The sequence below is a fragment of the Tiliqua scincoides genome, chromosome 1 (genome assembly GCF_035046505.1).
Source record: "Tiliqua scincoides isolate rTilSci1 chromosome 1, rTilSci1.hap2, whole genome shotgun sequence".
Taxonomy (NCBI): Eukaryota; Metazoa; Chordata; class Lepidosauria; order Squamata; family Scincidae; genus Tiliqua; species Tiliqua scincoides.
The window spans coordinates 229,032,554-229,051,200 of NC_089821.1; the positions used below are offsets into that span (position 1 = coordinate 229,032,554).

Sequence of the window (18,647 nt, forward strand, 5' to 3'; positions counted from 1 at the left end):
TCCTGATTTTAGGAATGGGCTATGTCAGGTGCAGGGGAGGGCACGAGGATGCAGGTCTCTTGTTGTCTTGTGTTCTCCCTGGGGCATTTGGTGGGCCACTGTGAGATACAGGAAGCTGGACTAGATGGGCCCATGGCCTGATCCAGCGGGGCTGTTCTTATGTATTCATTCATTTATAAGTTATTACCTATCAGAGTTGGAAGGCTATTAATTTAGGCTATTGAGGGATCAGGCACCAGGGATTTTTACAGATCTAAAATTAAATACATAAACATACCTTTTAGACCCAATCCTGTCCAATTTTCCAGCACCAATGCAGCCATGTCAACGGGGTGTACACTGCATCCTGGCCGGGGGGGGGGGCGACAATCATGGAGATCTCTTCAAGGTAAGAGAACAATTGTTCCCTTCCATTGGGGCTGCACTGCAGCAGCACTGATGCTGGAAAGTTGAATGGTACTGGGCCCTGCGATACATAAATATATATCCCTACCAAAAGCTTGTGCCACTGTCTGAAAAGAGTCTTACCTTCCAATACAGCATGTTCATATAAACTATTCAACTTTGGCAATACTGGTTTTATTACATGTATCTAAAATTGAAACAGACATCATTACATTACTTTGATTTATTCTACAAATAAAAAAATATCCTAACTATAGTAAAAAGCTAGATGTTGATTTCTGCTATGATTTAAATGATGATATTGACTCCACAAGCATGGAAACCATAGCATAGTGCATCTGTATAGCCTCTGAGCATCTTCTCTGTGAACAGCAAATCAATAAACAAGTTTGCTGCTGTGATCTACTTTGGTGAAATTTAGAAGAAAATATAATTAGACTGAATATAATCGCTTCCGTATTTTAACATTTGGACTGTTACTTTTCAAATGTATAGAGGGCTATGGATTAGCAGTAAAACAGTCTCTGTACCTGCCAGTTTGTGCTCTCTAGATCTGTATATTGTGTGGTCATCTCTTTCACATATTTAGATCAGCAATAGACTACAACAACTTTCAACAACACTTCATAAAAATATTACATATTTACCTGATTTCCTTCCAGAGTCTCCATAATTAGAATGTAAGTTTCCCAAAACTGAATAAGCTGATCATTTTCTTCAGCACACCACCAGAACAGACATGGTCCTAGAAGAAAAATAAATCAGACATTTCCTCTCTCTTCTAAGGATAACTTATAAAGCTAACCTCACTAACATGAAAAAGATAATAAAATTAGGCCTTTATCTTATCTTTTTCACACACAAAAATTCTCCATGTGATTTTCTATGCATGCAGAGACCTAAATAAACTTTTACTGAGGTCTCTCCTCCTTTCGCCATCTGTGTATCCAATTTATCACAGTGCACTGCCTCCATGCCAAGCATGATGGGATGGTTGAATGCCTGGCAGACCACACCATATCCTCTTGTACCTCACAAGAACTAATAACTTTTCCCTACACATTGCAGATGTGCTGCACCTTGGGGGACTAGGTGAAAAGCAAGCTCTGAAAGGCAGTTGTATGAAAGGTGTGAGAGGACCTTTGTGTTATCAGAAATGGCTGTAGCAGGCAAAGAATTGTGCCAAACATATTTTGTGTGTTTACTAACTCCACTGCAACATTGTCAAATTTCATATGAACTTGCAAGGGCTTTCCTCCTTGTTACCAACCTCCGCACCCTCCTTCATATAGCAAAAAATTGTTAATCTAGTTTTGCACATATCTATAAAGGGGACAGTTGAATAGACCATTATCAGGAAACAGTGATTGTGGATAATCTCTTGAACAATCCCAGATACTCCACACTTGTGTGCAATCTCTGCAAATCTATGGGTACTCTATCCCCATTACTTGTGGTTGGTGAGTTCTAGATTGCACTGAAGCAGCTACAAAGCAGGAGTACATCAGACAAGCTAATTTGTTACAGAACTCTAATGTGTCATAACCTGTTTACTAGTTCAATGAAAGGTGTTCTGTTAAGCATGGGCCATTATTTTGAGGCATCTCAAGACTAAGACACCAACACGCAGTTAGGATATGGCTTGTGCTTTAGAAGCTACATACAAAGCGTATTTTCTGCAGATACAGCACTGCTGCAAAAATGTTTCCACTTCTGTAGAGACGGCCTGGAACCTGACCAGTGTTAAGGGGGGGCTTAGGGTCTGAGAGGGCAGGGTCTGTGACAGGCAGAGCCATTCACACAGCCAGTCACAGGCACTAAGCAAGGGGGCACACGGGCCAGATATGTACCATTTCCAGCATCTGCGGTGCACCTACACTCGGTGCGCAGCTGAGCCGACACGTCCACGGCTCTCTTCAGGAGGTAGCGGGCTCTCTTCCGACATGGGGCGTCGCTCTCCGCCAGTCCCTTCTGCACGACTGTCCAGAAGCCGCAGTGAAGACGGGCGTCGAGGGGGCGAGCGCGGCCGCCCCCCTGCGGCTGGCCGGCGGGAAACAGCGCGTCGGAAAGGGCGCTCAAGGCCAGCAGAGCGCGGCTCCCCCGCGAGGACGTCCGCATCAGCCCTTCCCACACGTGTGCCAGGGCGGCGCGGTTCCTCCCCAGCGCCGGCAGCAGTCTGCCGGCCACCAGCAGGGCTCTGCCTTCGTCCTCGTCTCCGCGCAGCAGCCCCAGGGCCACGCGCACGGTGCGCCCCAGTAGCGCCGGCTCCTCCAGCCACGGGGCCACGGCGGCCAGCACCTCCACGGCGGCCTCCGTCCACAGCTCGCCGGCCCCCGCGCCGGCTCCCAGCGACTCCAGCGCCTCCCCGGCCAGGCGCTCCGCCAGGGGGGCCCCGCCGAGCGAGGCGCAGCAGCGCAGCGCTCCGCAGGAGGCTCTCACGAGGCGCAGCTGCTGCTCCTCGGGGGGCTTCGCGGGCGAGCCGCGCAGCGCCGGCAGGCAGTGGCCCAGCGCCGCCTCGCGGGCCAGCCGCCGCGCCGCCTCGCCTCGCCCGCGCCACCCGCCGCCCTCCGCCGCCGCCGCCACCCGCTGGAGAAGGAGGCGCAGCGTCTCCGCCCGGTCCGCCGACAGCGACCCTTCCTCGCCGCACACCACCCGGAGGAGTGCGCCCGGATCGCGGCACTGCGAGAGCAGCGCGTCAGCCAGCACCAGCTCCATGGCCCGGGGGGGGGCCGCGCGCGAGGCCCAGCGCTCCACAGGCGCGCGCCCAACCGTCAACCAGGCCGGCCTGCCCGAGTCCCTTCCTCGCGCTTTTCCCAGCAGCCTTCGCGCTCGAGGTGGCGGTTAGCGCGGTGATAGGCCCGCCCGTTGCTACGCTGGTTCTGCCGAGGCCGGGCGCCTTCAAACGCAGCCAGGCAGGTGAGCCCATCGCCCACAGCCCTCCCCCTGCCTCGTTGTGCCAGGTGCTGAGTGGGCCTCTCTGGGCTCGCAGGGAAAGGCGGCTCTGCAGCCACACCGGCCACCGTGGTCCTTGCTAGGTGTGGGTTGCATCTGCCACTGCCCTCAGTAGTACAGTCCTAGGCACGTCTACTCAGAACTAAGTCCCATTAGAGTCAATGGGGCTACTCCCAGGTAAGTGTGGCTAGGGCTGCAGCCTCACAGCCCAGTCCTAGGCACGTCTACTCAGATGTAAGTCCCATTAGAGTCAATGGGGCTACTCCCAGGTAAGTGTGGCTGGGGCTGCAGCCTCACAGACCAGTCCTGCACAAGACTGCAGCCTTCTACTCAGAAGTAAGTCCCATTGGAATAAATGGGGTTTGCTCCCAGGTAAGTGGATAGGACTGCAGCCTTACACCCTGCTGGGTGTTATAAAATGCAACCCCAATCACTAAGAGCATCCCTTGGTGCATCCTTGCCCTTGCACAAGGACTACTCTGTACTGAGCACATAGTTTACACACGTTGTTGAGTTTTAAACTCATTTTTGCAGGTTGCCCACAGGTGTACACATTTGGTCCCTATTGCATAGATGCAACATTGGGCAGAAATGGCTTGCAGCCCAATCCTATGCGTTTCTACTCAGAAGTAAGACCTATCAGAGTCAATGGGGCTTACTCCCAGGATAGGATTGTGTTCTAAAAGCCTAATTCTATGCATGACTACTCAAAAGTAAGTCCCATCAGAGTCAATGGGGCTTACTCCCAGGAAAGTGCGGATAGGATTGGGCTGTTGGGCAGCAGCATCCAGAGATGTGTGCTAAATTGTGGGGCCAATCCTATCCATCTTCCCAGCCCCAGTGTAGCTGCAGTGCAGCCCCTTGGCGAGGTAGAGGCCTCCAGAACTACCCTCCCACCACAGGATGCAGTGCATGCCCCATTAGCATGGCTGCACCAGGATTGGAAAGTTGAATGGGATTTGGTCCTGTGTGTGCTTCTCCATGCAGCAACATGTAAGTCAGACACTTTTTGTGTTTCTGAGAAACAGCTATATTCGTGTTGGATCCTGCTCACAGTTCCAGATCCAGGAAAATTATGGGAATAACCAATTCTAGCACAGTGCTTCTATGCCTTTGGGGTTACGTTCAAGCATCAATTTTATTTTTAGTTATTTGTCACATTTTTATGCCACTCTTCCTCCAAGGAGCTCAGGGTGGTGTACATAATTCATATGTACATAGTTGTGAGCAGAAAATGAGTTTGGCCGTAAAGGTTTATGACAAAGCGGGTATAAAGTAACAGTGTGGAGGGCTCTGATGGAGAGTATATTTTTCTACCAAATAAATGTAACTAAACTTTTGAAGATACATAAAATCTATATATTATATTTTTGTTCTTTGTGTCAGTAAGTTGAACCCAGTGGGACTCCTTTCTGAGTAGTCGTGCATAGGATTCCACATTTAGTACAATGTGGAAAGAAGCTAAAAAATTGAGAAAGAGGAAGGACAAAAGGCTCTTACTATCATTTTGATCCTGGTCATGTTTATTGTAAAACATTGAAACAAAAAATAAAGGGGGGAGGGAATGCAAACAAAGAGTTATTAGAAAACATTGAAAACAAAAGGAGACAGATGGAAAACTGAAAAAGCATCAGCAAAAAAGAGGAAAAGGATAGAAAGAGGAAAGGCAAAGGATAGAATGAAGAGATAAAAACAATTGGAGGACAGTATGAATTTACAAAAGATAGGGCACACATGAGCTTTGTCCAATCACTTGATTAATAAAAGCAAACAAATCACTCATTTTAGGGACTGGTTAGATGCTGCAACATTTTATTGAAGGCCCTTCTTATAAGGTTCTGGTTTATACTAGAGAATCAACCTAAATTATCTTGGAAAAAGCCATACAGGTAGAATTGATGTGGGTTTATATGATCCCTCTAGATTTTTTCCTTAATGTGTGGAAAAAATTCCACAGAATAATAGCAGTAATTTTTAAAGAAGTCAGTTTGTGGAGGAGTCACTGACTTACATAGTGAACAATATCACCTCAAGAAGGAATGCAAGAGCTCCCCTTTTATCCTATTATGTCTTTTCTCTGAATTTATTAGGCTTGGTAGTGAATGAGGAAGAGCCTGCTGTGTTTGTCTCCCAACAGCAGGTGGTGCTGTTAAATCTTTTTTGTTCTTTTTCTCTCTAGCTGTATAGTGTAGACATACTGTATAAAAGAAATTTAATACCCTTTTAAAAAATGGCTAGTCATTAAAATAAGAGATGGCTCAAATGTATTTGAAGCTTTTTAAAAAGCCAGTTCAGGAACAGAATTTTTGCATCATGACAGTGGAATAAAGCAAAATGTAGAAACACAAGAGTAATAAGATCTGAATGTTCACAGCTGGTTTATTCATGTTTCTGAGCTTGTAATTCAATATTTGGGAATTTATTCTTTCAGAGGTGCTTTATATAGCTTTTCCTTGGCTGTTGAATTCAGGTATTTCAGTTACACCACAGCAAAAAGTTTGAGGTTTTTAATGCTGTATTTTGATGTTTACAGACTGCTGTTTTGGCTTTTATGATTTTTAAAATTGTGATTGTAAAACTTCTTAGTCACATTGGGACTATTGAGAAATAAATACATCAAAAAATAAATTTGTTGTTTTCACTGTGTACAGTACAATGCTGAAATTGACTTGTATGGAAGTATAATTATAGCCTCTCTGTCAAGGGCCTGAAGACAGTTTGGCTTTTTGATACAGACTGCCCATTTCTTTCATCTTCAGCTCTGGAAGTTCTATTCTCCTTTTGAATTGGTTTTGAAATGCTCTGGTGAATGCCCTTTTCTGCTTTGGCTGTGTTCATTCACCCATTGTTGGTTGGCCCATTCTGGAACCACAGTATTTGTAATTATAATATTGAAAACTAAATATTTAGAGGTAACAAATGGGATACAGCTTCTTATCCAAACAACTTCTGTTGCTGAAAGCATACACAAACTTTTGGGTTGTTCAGAGATCTTCATCAGGCATGTACAGCAACCTGCAGTGCTACTTTAACTAGCTATGCTAATAGTTAAATAGTTGCTTCAGGTAAACAGTGGCTTAATCGCAAAACTTTGTGTTTATCAAAAATATGTATACGGTAGATTAGCCAGTAGGGAGTTACCAGCTGTGTAATCACTGAAGGAGCCAAGATCTGCATTAAATAAATTGTTCTTTGTATTTATCCATTTAATGTCCCAGGCATATGAACCAGTAGCCAGATTGCCCTTATTGAACAGGAAATGTTTGTTCCAGAGGGAACAAATGGGAACAGAAACCTATAACTGAAACCCTAGATGAAAAACCTGATAAGGCAGACAGATATGAGGAGACCAACAGAGAAATGTGTAAAGGCCCTTGTGATAGGCAGGGTAATATTTGCCTGTCCAAAAATATTAAGATAATCACTACTACTCCCCCCCCCCCATGGAATGTACAGGGTAACCAATGAGGAATAAGCATTCAAAGTTGGGGGGGAGACCAGAATAGAAGGCTGGTGAAATGAAATTTGAAGGCATTTGAGGCTGGTTTGAGTCAAGGTGAGGATGTAAGTTTATCTCAGCTGGCACTGATTTGAAGCTGATGTAGGGAGGCTCACAGGTATCAAAGTTGGAAGTTCAGAGACTGAATACTCTGTCACTGTATATAAAGGCTGATCAGAGTGTGATCAGCCTACTTCTATTTTATATCCTCTGAATTGGAACTTTTTTAGCTCACTTGAATGATCAAATTGTAATAAGCTGTAATAAATTCTGAGTTTTATTCTTTCTAAATCTAGACTCCTGTGTTCTCTTGAAGGTTGTTTACTAGAATAGTGCCTAGCCATGGTTCTGAACCACTCTGAACTCGCAGCTTGAAGCTATCAAAACCACAACCAGCATTTTTACAGTGTATGCAACCATAATGCACAGCTTTTGTTAACACACTTACATTATTCCTTTAATAAGACAAGCCTGTCACAGCCTTGTTCCCGGTTTTTGGCACAAACCTTAAAAGAACTTGAAAAGCAATAATCATCACCTGAGTTGGGCCTGGGAACAAACTGGTAGTCAGTGCAACTGATATAGCGCTAATGTGGTGTGCTTATTGTGACTCATGCTGGTCAGCAGTCTATTGACTGTTCTTACACCAGTAGGCATTTCCAAATAATCTTCAAGAGCAATTACACATAGAACACATTATGGTCATCAAGCCTAGCTGTTGTATCATCATAGTAGCTGAGAGTTGATCTGGTTTCTCCAGATAGAGTTGCAGTTGACAAATCAGCCTAAGCAGATAGGGGCACTCCTGGATACTGCCACCACCTGTTTATCGAGGGTAAGTGTTAGATCCAGGAGTACCCAAGCTGCATATCTGAATTTGGGGGAGTGCTATCAACAGCCACCCAGACTGATGATACAATTTTCAACTGACAGCACCTCTGTCTTGTCTGGATCAAATTTCAGCTTGTTAAGTCATAACTATCCCCAGGCACCTTTCAGGGTTTCCTTCACATCCATATAAGCAGCATGTGGAAATGACAAGTAAACCTGGTTGCCCTATTGATGACATCAGCTCATAAGAACAGCCCTGCTGGATCAGGCCATAGGCCCATCTAGTCCAGCTTCCTGTATCTCACAGTGGCCCACCAAATGTCCCAGAGACTACAGCAGCCGCGGACCTCCACAGCCCTGCACCCAGGGCAAAGCTCTGCAATGGTGCCTCCCCGTAGGCTGTCGCTGACCCTGTGGCATAAATTCCCCCCCCCCCACTTACCAGAGGCTCACGGAGCCTCGCATGACCTCCTCCCACGCCGGGGAAACCTGTGAAGTTTTATAAACTATAAACTGCTTCCATCAAACCAGAAGCAGTTTCTGCCCCCATCAGGAGCCTCAGAGAGGCTTCCACAGGGCCCTAGAGGCTGGTGCTCGGGACATTTGCCCCAAGTTAGCCTATGGCAGGCACGCAACTAGACTACAGCAGTTAACAAGAGACCTGCATCCTGGTGCCCTCCCTTGCATCTGAAATAGCCCATTTCTAAAATCAGGAGGTTGCACATACCCATCATGTCTTGGAACCCATAATGGATTTTTCCTCCAGAAATTTGTCCAATCCCCTTCTAAAGGCATCTAGGCCAGATGCCGTCACCACATCCTGCGGCAAGGAGTTCCACAGACCAACCACATGCTGAGTAAAGAAATATTTTCTTTTGTCCTAACTCTCCCAACACTTAATTTTAGTGGACTGCTCAGACCACTAGGTGAACTTTCACAGCCATTTCATGTAGATACTAAGCAGCATGTAGGATAAAAAGAAGAAAGGATTATGCTTTCTTCCTGCACTGCTTTTCCAGTCCAAATTGCCCCAAAACTGGCAAAAAAGTAGCTTTTCTTGGACAAAAAGGGCTGTCAACCTCCCATTGCCCCTGTTTGCATGTAGTTTAGTCCTTACAGAGTATAGGTGGTGTCATTTCCAGAGTATGAGTGGGAGCTCGTTCACCACATCTAGAATCAATGAAGCAAAAAACAGCACAGTTAGGGCCTAACTAGATGTAGTTGCCCCCAATGCACATCTCCCCACACACCTGCCCAGTCTATTGCTCTCTTTAACAGTCTGTAGTTCCTGCTCAGCTCCCTGGCTTTGCTTCTTTACGTGTCCCTCTCCCTGTAGCAGAATATGCCCTTCAACTTCCCCAAAATTTAGTGGACTGCTCCATGTTTTGATAATTTTTGCTGAAAGCTGCCTGGATAACCTCTTCTTTCCAAATATCAATGAAGGGTTCCTCAGGCAGTGAGGAAGCCTCCATCCACTATGAAAGAATAACTTGAGCAATGGGAATATGAGCCAATTCAGCATAAAGATTCTCACAGGTACCAGCACTCTTCTCTTTAATGGCTCTCTCCTGAGGAAAGGGAAGAGATGAGTGTCTTTTAGAATGAAAAACAAGGTAGCAAAGAAGCGTTCGCCTGGAAGACAGTCTAGGAATCACCTCACCTCCCAAACTCAGGAATATTGAAAACTATGTAGGTTTTATGACAATGTTCAAAAACCCACATTGAAAACTGAACTCTCAGATCAAGTGAAAAAGTGGTACTGGATATTCTGTGGCAAAAAAAAAACCCCACAGCTGTCATGAATTTTAGAAACCCATGTGGGATGTGCCCACTTCCATGTGAGTTTTTGTATGTTTGGTCTGAACCTCTTGCAGAGTACAATCTACCAGAGTGTTTTCTTTCACAGGCCCCATTTAAAGAAACTGGTGCTGTGAAAGCTTATGTTTCTTTCAGTGAGACGTGCACAAGGAATCATCCTGGTGGTCTGAGCCTCATTTTTAGAGGAAGTGCCATTTTCTATACATCAGGGACCAAAATCTCCTGGAACTGTCTTTAATTGATGTTCTGTGGCACATTTTGAGAAAACATAGGGATGGTGCTATGGTAGAGCTCAAAGTGATCTGCAAATGCAAAATTAGACTTAATTCTTTGCCATCTGTTTTTATTTTGCTAGCCTATTTGACAGAAACCTCTTCCAATCAGATGTTAACTGCTAATGCATTGCCTGTGTTTACAATACAGGAAGGTAGCAGGAGTTGAATTTTCTTCAACAGTCAGCTTTCCCATTAGTTAAGCCTGGCATGTTTTTATTGAACATGATTCCTTTTATAAACAAGCTGTGTTATTTGTTTGCAGTCTTAGCCTGTGTGGCCCCCTCCTCCCACTTGAACAAACATGACAGGGAGCTGGAGGAAGTGTTCTCATGAGATACTTTCTACTGGCTCATAAAGCAGGTACAGTGTGACTCAGACCAGTACTACCAATGTCAGTGGAGCAGGTTTGCAGATCTTGGAGGCTTGAGACCACTAGTGACCATGCCAGTTTGCAATTTGCTTGGTACTGAAATGCAGTGCAGACCACTCAATGCAATTGCAAAAGTATACACAGCCAGTGAATAACTGTAAAAAGCACTAGAGCAGAGCCAATGCAAATTTACATGGCTCTTAAGGGAACAGAAACCTGTTCTGCAGAGTTATCTGCAGTAGATACATGCAGAATACTTTGCCTGTAGCGGAATCTTGTCAGTCATGTGGATTGGAAGACCATTCTGCCTCTGTGGATGTGGATTTTTCATCTTTAAATATGAGGCAAACAGGAAGTTAGCTTGCCACAAGACAGACCATGTTGGAATTTTTGTCAGTTTTGCTATCCTGGTTTGCTTCCTGGTTCTGTGTCCAGCAGGACTTCTTTGTGGTTGAGCTTGTGTCAAGGTTCACCTTTGTGAAGTTCTTTGCGTTCTCTGTGAAACCTAAGCCCTAGAATATATGAATATATAACAAACGTAGCTTTGAATATTTTGAAAATGAAAGATCCTATACACAGTAGTTGCAGCTTGTCAACACCCATGTATTCTTTGGTACAGTGGTTCTCACTCCTTTAGCACCAGGACCCACTTTTTAGAATGAGAATCTGTCAGGACCCACCAGAAGTAATGTCATAACCGGAAGTGGCAGGAAAAATTTTAACAATCCTAGGGTGCAATCCTACCCACACTTACCCAGAAGTAAGTCCCATTTACAATCATTGTTAAAAGCATCTTCATAGTAGTCTGTTAAAAGTACAGATCTGTGACATTTCCCCAAATGCAAGTATATCCCATGGTAGCATCCAGTCTAATAAATTAAAAATAAAATATTGAAATGAATGGGGACCCACCTAATGGGTCCCAACCCACAGTTTGAAAAACGCTGCTTTGGTATATTTGAACTCTACCCTTCTGATGAAGAAGGTCCTTTTGCATGCAGAGGGGCCTATGTTCAATCCTGGCATCTCCAGGAAAGACCCCTCTCAGGAACCCTCAGTCAACCATAGTGACCTAGAATGGACCAATGATCTGAAAGATTCATTTAAAGTAACCAGGTGTTCCCATACCATCTCTATGCCTATCTTCAGTCATAGTATCCCTGTTTCTCAGTGCAACTCTTGAAAGGCTGAGGCACCTTGTGAGAAGACAGATGCAAAATAAGAATTGAACAGTTCTGTATTCTCTTTATTGTCCTTCATCTCTTTACTCATCTTCTCCAAGCAACAAACCTACACTTCCTTGACCTTCCTCTTATTGTTGACACATTTTTTGCTGTTATTTTTGGCATCCCTCACAACCCTCAGCTCATTTTGTACTTTAGCCTTTCTGGCACCATTCCTGCAGGTGGGGCCAAATTTATGTGCTGTTTCTTTTAACTGTTCCTTTGTCCACTCCTTGTTGCTTCTCAGCTTTTCAGAAAGCTCTTTGTACAGCCACACTTGTTTCCTTAGAGGTCTCCCAATTTTTCTTCTTGTGGGAACGGTCTGTGACTGTGTCTTCGGTATCTCACTTTTCATCTCATCCCTCTTGGTCTGTTTTCCTCTTTTGTAGTTCTAGCCATTGGATAAGGACCAACTTTAAGCCAGTTGGATTAATTGCTCCCCATTGGGCCTTGTGCTAGGGTAAAAATAAAAAATAAACTTAATATTTTTGCTGAATCATGTCACAGTCATGATTTACAGATGGTTTTGTAACTATTTTCTTTTCAAAGGGAATCTACACATTTTGTTTGTTTACTTGCAGGCTTATATGTATGCAATTTTATATTAAAATGTGTTTGGATCCATTTGGTCCATTAACTCACATACAAGTGCACAGTTTGATTGCTATCCATTCTACCATAGAGGTATGAAGTCTATAATAAATTTTATTTATATCTCTAAGATTCTACAGATCTTAGCCGTGAACCTGAGCTCCACAAAAAAATGTTTCCAGTTGGGCCCCACAGCTCCCAAGGCCAGCCCTGCATGGCATACTACTACATTTTCCTCTGAGCTCATCAAAGCCAACTCACCTGAAATCTAGGGTACACATCTGATTGCTCTTTCGCTCAATATCACAAGTTACATCACTTTCACCCCAAGTCCCTGCCATGTTCTCATCCTTGACCAATTCTTCCCTGTTAATAGGGATTAAGTCCATGATAGCCAACTCCCTTGTTCCTTCCTTCACCTACTAAAAGTTAAAGTTGTTGTCAAGGCAAGGAATAAACTAAACCTTGAACTGGTTGGCCTGCTCTCCCATTACCTCAACTTTGTATAGTCATTTATATAGATGAAAAATAAGTGTTAGATGCTGTTAAAATGAGCTAGTGTGGTGTATTATATTGTCTAGAGTGTTGAACCAGGACTTGGGGGCCCAGGTTCAAATCCTCACTCAGCCATGCAGCTCACAGGGTGACCTCAGGCCAGTCACTATCTCTTTATCTAACTTCCCTCACAAGAGTGTGGTGAGGATAGTATGGGTGCAAGGAAAGGAGAACCATGTATGTTACCCTAAACTCCTTGGAGAGAAAAAAAAATGTATAAAATAAGTTATTACTACAATGGTGTAGCAAGCATTGAACAAGTTCGTTAAACTCAGTGATGGAAGGAAACAGTTAAATGAATGTTTTTGTGCCAGTATCACATTATCAGTTTGGCTTGCACTTCAGACAGCAGGCTTCAAAGAGTTCCTTCCACTTCCTTGGATTCCTTTGAACGTTTTTGTCCTGAAAGTGTAGAAAGCAACAACAACACATAAATGTCTCATCAGCTAGGTTGAGAATGGTGGCCTTGAAAGACATCTGTTGAGAAATCCAGAGTGTTTAGAAAACAGACCTCAGTACAGCACTTTCTCTTTAATGAGAGCGGCTAATCCTCTCAGTCAGCTCATACACACAGCAGTAGGGCCTCAGCTGAGCCTTGCCGATTACTTCGAAAACTCCTGACTCATTCCAATATCACTTAGAACCTTCTTAATTGAGTACAGAATAGCTTCAGCATCAGAGGTGGCGCCTTGTTTGGTGCTATAAAAAGGCTTTCTTGGAAGCTACAGTCTCCTTGCAATTTACCTGAAAGGAACCAGGATCACAGGAGTTACAGCATTCTGAACAGCAAATCTTTTTCAGGAATGGAGACCTCACTTAAACCATCTAATCAAGAGACACTTTTGTTGTTAGTTGCTGAACTCAATGAACAGGACCCATTTTTACTCAACATATATTTAATATCATACTGCTTCTCCCCCCTCCTTTGGTTATCCGGTTATGTGGTTAAATATCTTTACATTTGTGACAGGGCAATCACATCTTATAAACAAGTTGTCATTGGCAGCACTCCAGAAATGTTGGGAGGATAGTGCTGTTATGGATGAATTCTGCCACCGGAATTGTTCAAATACACACATCAAACCATAGTCACTGGAAGTAAGGCATGAAAGTTAGCTGTAGAGAAAAGAGCTGTGATTGGTAGCAATTATTTCCAGTGTCAACTTATTTCCAGCTCAGCCTAGTACAGAGAAGTTAGGAAGGCTTCATGGTCATTAGGCAGGGCCAAAAGCACTGAATGTTTGGCCAAAAGCACTGGGCCGTAGCATTGGCATGGAGTTCTTAACTGAACTGAACAGTTAGATACAGGATATCTAACTGACCAAGTGTTTGACTGTTCAACAATATATGATAATCAGACTCACTCTTCTGCAGCTGTGATGCTTCTGTATGGAATGAATATTAACAAAAGCTTTCATCAGAGAGAGATTGTCTCTAGATGTAAAAGCATTTTTATGCATGGTATAGATATTATAGTTTTGGGGTGAATGGGGGCAAACAACTTGGAGCTGAATCTAGTCAAGATGCTGTGGGTAGGGAATGCCAACACTCTGGATCGAACAGTTCCACCTGTTTTGGATGAGGTTGCACTCCCCCTGAAAGGGCAAGTGTGTGCAGCTTGGGGGATCCTACAGTGTTACTTGTTGCAGAACTCCCCTATTCCCATTGAAGCACCAGGCACATGTCTTTTGACGTAGGGTTAATCTCAGACAAGGATGAAGGCCAGGCATGGTTAAATAATTACTTTTATCTTTCTTCTGTCTTTCTTCCCCCTCCTGCCCATGACAAGCCACATGGAGAATGGATTTTTTTTTTCCAAACTGATTGCAGCTTAAGCTAATGCCCTATCTTGATCCAATGTGTATGGCATGAATCTTGGAACATCCTGCCATTAAATTGAAATGAGTTTGCTTGAACAAAGGACCCTCGTTGCAGAGATGTCTCCATCAGTTTGGGACCCAGTATTACTACATATTTGTTCCAATGATGACAGCAATTAACACACAACCTATGCTCCACACATCTGCCATCTCTCCAATCTATGTCATCATCCAAGAATTGGTAAACAGGTAGAGCCAACCAGGAGCTTGCAAGGTAGAACAATGAACCTAAAATTCTATACTTTGAAGAAATGGGGAAGTGATGGCCATCATTCTCTCAGGGCATGAAAGCCTGTTAAGAGTGCAATCCAAAGCACTTGCTGGGCTGGCGCAAGTCCCTTAGAAGAAGAAGGAGGTGAGAAGTGAAGTAGAAGAGAACAAAGTTCCTTCTACTTCAGGGAGAGGATAAAGATGAGGACAGGAGGATAAAGATGAGGGTCTATGAAAGACAATACAGGAAAGCAGGAAAGACGTGAAGGGCTGACATGCAGAGGTGAGGAAGGGGCTGAAAGAAAAAAGCATCCACAGGACTATGCCCTCAGCTCAGGGACAGCAGATGGGAACAAAGGATAGAGGTGACACACCATCTCTCAGTTGGGTTATTTAAGCAGAGCCCCCCCCCGGGGGGTGGGGTGCCTACAGAGCAGAACCTATCCCATAGGTGGGAGCATCCTACCCAAATCAATGCAGGAACTCATCACCAGGTTAGCTGGACACTCCTTTACCCCTGCCAGCCCCTTCCAGGAGCAATTGAATAGCCTCAGCTTGAGGCAGAGACCAGGCAGCTGAGAATGAGACAACTCCCATGCTGACTGTGCAGAACTGGTCTCAAGCACAGGGTGCTGGATGCAGAGACCAAAGGGCCCCTTTTATGTTTAAATCCTCTCCTCTGGTTTCTATTGGTTCAAATAAACTGAGAGTGCTGAAGGGTGGTTGCCTTGATGTCCTCTCTGCCTTGATGTCCTACCCCAGGCCATTAGGCATTGACCCTTGGAAGGAGGGGGAAGATGCCACCATGGTGACAAGTCAGAACAATTGGCCAAACTGTGTTGAATTTCTGCAGAGATGCAGCAACTTTAGAGACTGTATCAAAAGTCATCATCAGGCTTTGGAACGTGAGTCTTCTATCTCATTATTTGGGAACCTTGTGCTCTGCCACTGTAAGCTGATTGGAGAGATCTTTCCCTCCCGTTAAATAACTGGAGCAAGCCTCATATATCTGGGACTGGGAAACATGTCTATAGGGCAGACTCTGACCCCAACAGCACAAGCAATGGGGTGACAACAATGTTCCCAAGAACTTTAATAACTACTTCATTTACCAGCCTACTCTCACTTATGACCCAACTCTGAAAAATATAAAATATACTTAAGATGTGAAAGAAAGGAAAGGCTAGACCAGTGGTGTAACTAATGATCCTGCTGCCTGGTGCAGAGCTCAAGATGTTGCCCTTCCACATTCGGAAGTGACATCACTTCTGGGTTTTGATTTCACACCCACTTTTTTAAAAAGTGAAAAATAAAAAATCTGCCACATCCCCCAAGCTGCCTCCCCCCAGCACCAGCTCCCTCCTACTTCACCACCATTCCCTCTGAGGTCTTACACTGGGCTGCTCCTGCAGCCCCGTCAGGCTCATGGTGGGGGGAGAAGCAGTCGCCACCACTGCCACGCTACCCAGCCAGGCACAGTTGGGCCACAGGGGTAAGCCTCATTGGGTATAATGGGACTTACTTCTGAGTAGACCTGCCTTTGCTGGGCTCTCAGGCTCCTGTCCCAGCCCCACTTTCCTGGGAGTATGTCCCATTGACTATAATGGGACTTACTTCTGAGTAGACCAGCGCAGGCTTGGGCTCTGAGTTGTAATCCTCTCCACACCTTCCTGGGAGTAAGCCCCATTGACTACACTGGGACTTACCTCTGAGTAGACATGCCAAGGATTGGCTCTGAGTGGGTGAGTGAAAGGAAGGGTTTCCTGCTGCGGCTGGGGGGAGGAGGACCTGGGTCTTGGGGCAGGCAGGCAGGCGGGAGGAAGTTGTGCCTGTCTGACTGAGGCCCCAATCCTTTCCATGCTTTCCTAGGACACAATGGGGCACAATGGGACTTACTTCTAAGTAGACATGCATAGGATTGTGCTCTGAGGCCGAGCAGGAGGTGGTGGTGGTAGTGGTGGAGGAGGAGGAGGTGGGGGGGCAACGTGCCTCATCCCTCCCTCCTGCTGCTGGCTCTGGTGGGATAGGGGCAAACGAAGCCTTCAGCGCCTGGAGCTGTTGGATCTCAGCAGAGGGAGGGAGGAGAAGGAGGCCCCGTCGCTGCCGCTTCCTCCTCCTGCACCTCCTCTCCCCGCATTGAAAGCCCCACCAAGGTCTCAGGCACAGTGGAGCAGAGCTGCAAACTTTCTCCGCTCAGTGCCTCGACCCCTGTCCAGGCTCCGCTAGCAACAGACACGTGGCGCGTCTCCTCGCCTCCTTCTTGCCCAAATGCAGAGCGAGGGCACCTGGCAGGGCTGCAGCAGCCCAAGGCAATTCGCATGTGGGCAGAGTTGCCCTGATGTTGCCCCCCAGCCCCTGATGTTGCCCCTCTCAGCAGCTGTAGCCTGGTGCATTTGCTACCCCCTGCACTTATATAGCTACGCTACTGTGCTAGACCTTGGAAAATGTGAGCTCAGATTAGACTACTGTTGCATTTACATCTAAAATCCAACAGATGGTAGCAGGAAACCGTAATGAAGGAGGTTTTCACTGAATGTCAATAAATTCAGTGCTGACTTTAAATGTAATAAATAGAATTTGGGACAGGAAAAAAAATCTAAACATTGTGGTTCAAATAACTAAACTGTATAAAGGAACATAGTTCATAAATACAAATCATTCCAAATATGTTTAGTAATTTCAAATGTTTGTACTAAATTTGTATTATGCATTTCTATCCCAAATACACTAACATAATATTCAGTCCACATGTAATGGTTAAGTGTGGTTGAAATACATGTGTTTCTACTTTTTTTTTTTTAATTGACATGCTCCAATGCATGAATTTTGGTTCTCTCTGTGTTATAACCAGATACAGGCAATAGAGAAAGAGACTGTGTCACTGATAAAACTGAAGTTACGAGCACTAGACAGTACATGCTACCATTAGCCACATAATCACTGCAAGAAAACTGTGATGTGTTTGAAACAAAAATTTCAAAAGCCTTGGGGAACAGCACCAGAATTCAGCACAACAAATGATTAGAGGTTGGGTATTTGTTACTCTTGTGCTGATTACGCTGAAGACCTTCAGGAGCTGCACTTTTACTTTATACCCCTTATGCTAAAATTACTGTTCGAAACTTGGCATGTAAGAAAAATAATTTTGGCTGCAACCCTACACACACTCACCTCAGAGTAAGCCCCACTGAACATAGTGGGGCTTATTTCTGAGTAGGCATGTGTAGGATTGTGCTGTCAGACAAATTATCAGTTAAGTAGACTGTTTTAGTGACTTCCCAAGTGCATTTTACACATGGTGGTCATATGACCAATAGGAATGGAGACTACTCAAGACTGAATAACTACCAAGACCAAAGAACTTAATTTTATTTAATTAATGAAGAGACGTCTAAACTGTTCTTTAAGGGTTTTGAAAGGTCTGACTCTTGGCTGCAAAAGGTTATCAAACTGAATCATGCTGATACAGAATGCAGGTGTTGCACTGTGTCATAGGTACTAAGGGCAAATGGCAAACCACCAAGAAAATGAAAAAAATTGCTTCAGTATATCAGGAGGGCAAGTGAAATAAGAAAACCACTTGACTTTCAAAATTATTTGTTACTGTACCAATCAAAGCGAGGTATGGCCAGCTATAGATCAATTGACAACATGGTTTAGATGTGGCTTGGGAACCTTGATGGATTGTTTGAATTTTTTCTCAGGCCCTAAAGTCTCTAGTGCAGCCATTTTCAACCACTGTGCTGTGGCACACTGGTGTGCCACGAGTGGTTCACAGGTGTGCCACAGGAATTTGGGAAGGTCATTTATTAGTAGGGCCAATGGGAGATGTGGGCAGCATGGTGTGCCTTGACAATTTTAGTGCTTTGTCAATGTGCTGTGAGATGAAAAAGGTTGAAAATCACTGCTCTAGTAGGACAGTTCAGACTCTTCCTACCTTGCTAATCGCTGTTCAAGTAATTCTGCAGTACTGAAACTGAACCAGATTTTAAAAGAAGATGAACTGATAGGCTAATTAGTCTTTTGACAGAATCATAA

General features: G+C 44.7%; 1 protein-coding gene and 1 long non-coding RNA gene across 4 annotated transcripts in view; both read right to left on the reverse strand.

Annotated features, from left to right (window-relative positions):
- Positions 1–3,208, reverse strand: part of TARBP1 (TAR (HIV-1) RNA binding protein 1) — a 55,767-nt gene extending 52,559 nt beyond the window's left edge. For all 3 annotated transcript variants that reach the window (XR_010793857.1, XM_066616941.1, XM_066616932.1), the window contains exons 1-3: positions 2,256–3,208; positions 1,053–1,150; positions 529–592 (exon numbers count right to left, since the gene is read on the reverse strand). Coding sequence is in view for 2 of the 3 variants with exons in the window: in XM_066616941.1 (XP_066473038.1) it covers positions 529–592; positions 1,053–1,150; positions 2,256–3,120 (1,027 nt within the window). In the remaining variant the exon portion in view is untranslated. The remainder of the gene's footprint in view (positions 1–528; positions 593–1,052; positions 1,151–2,255) is intronic.
- Positions 3,209–10,773: 7,565 nt separating this feature from the next.
- The window catches only part of LOC136636408 (uncharacterized), a 36,054-nt gene continuing 28,180 nt past the window's right edge, over positions 10,774–18,647 (reverse strand). The window contains exon 3 of the long non-coding RNA XR_010793519.1: positions 10,774–11,828. This is a non-coding gene — a long non-coding RNA (uncharacterized lncRNA). The remainder of the gene's footprint in view (positions 11,829–18,647) is intronic.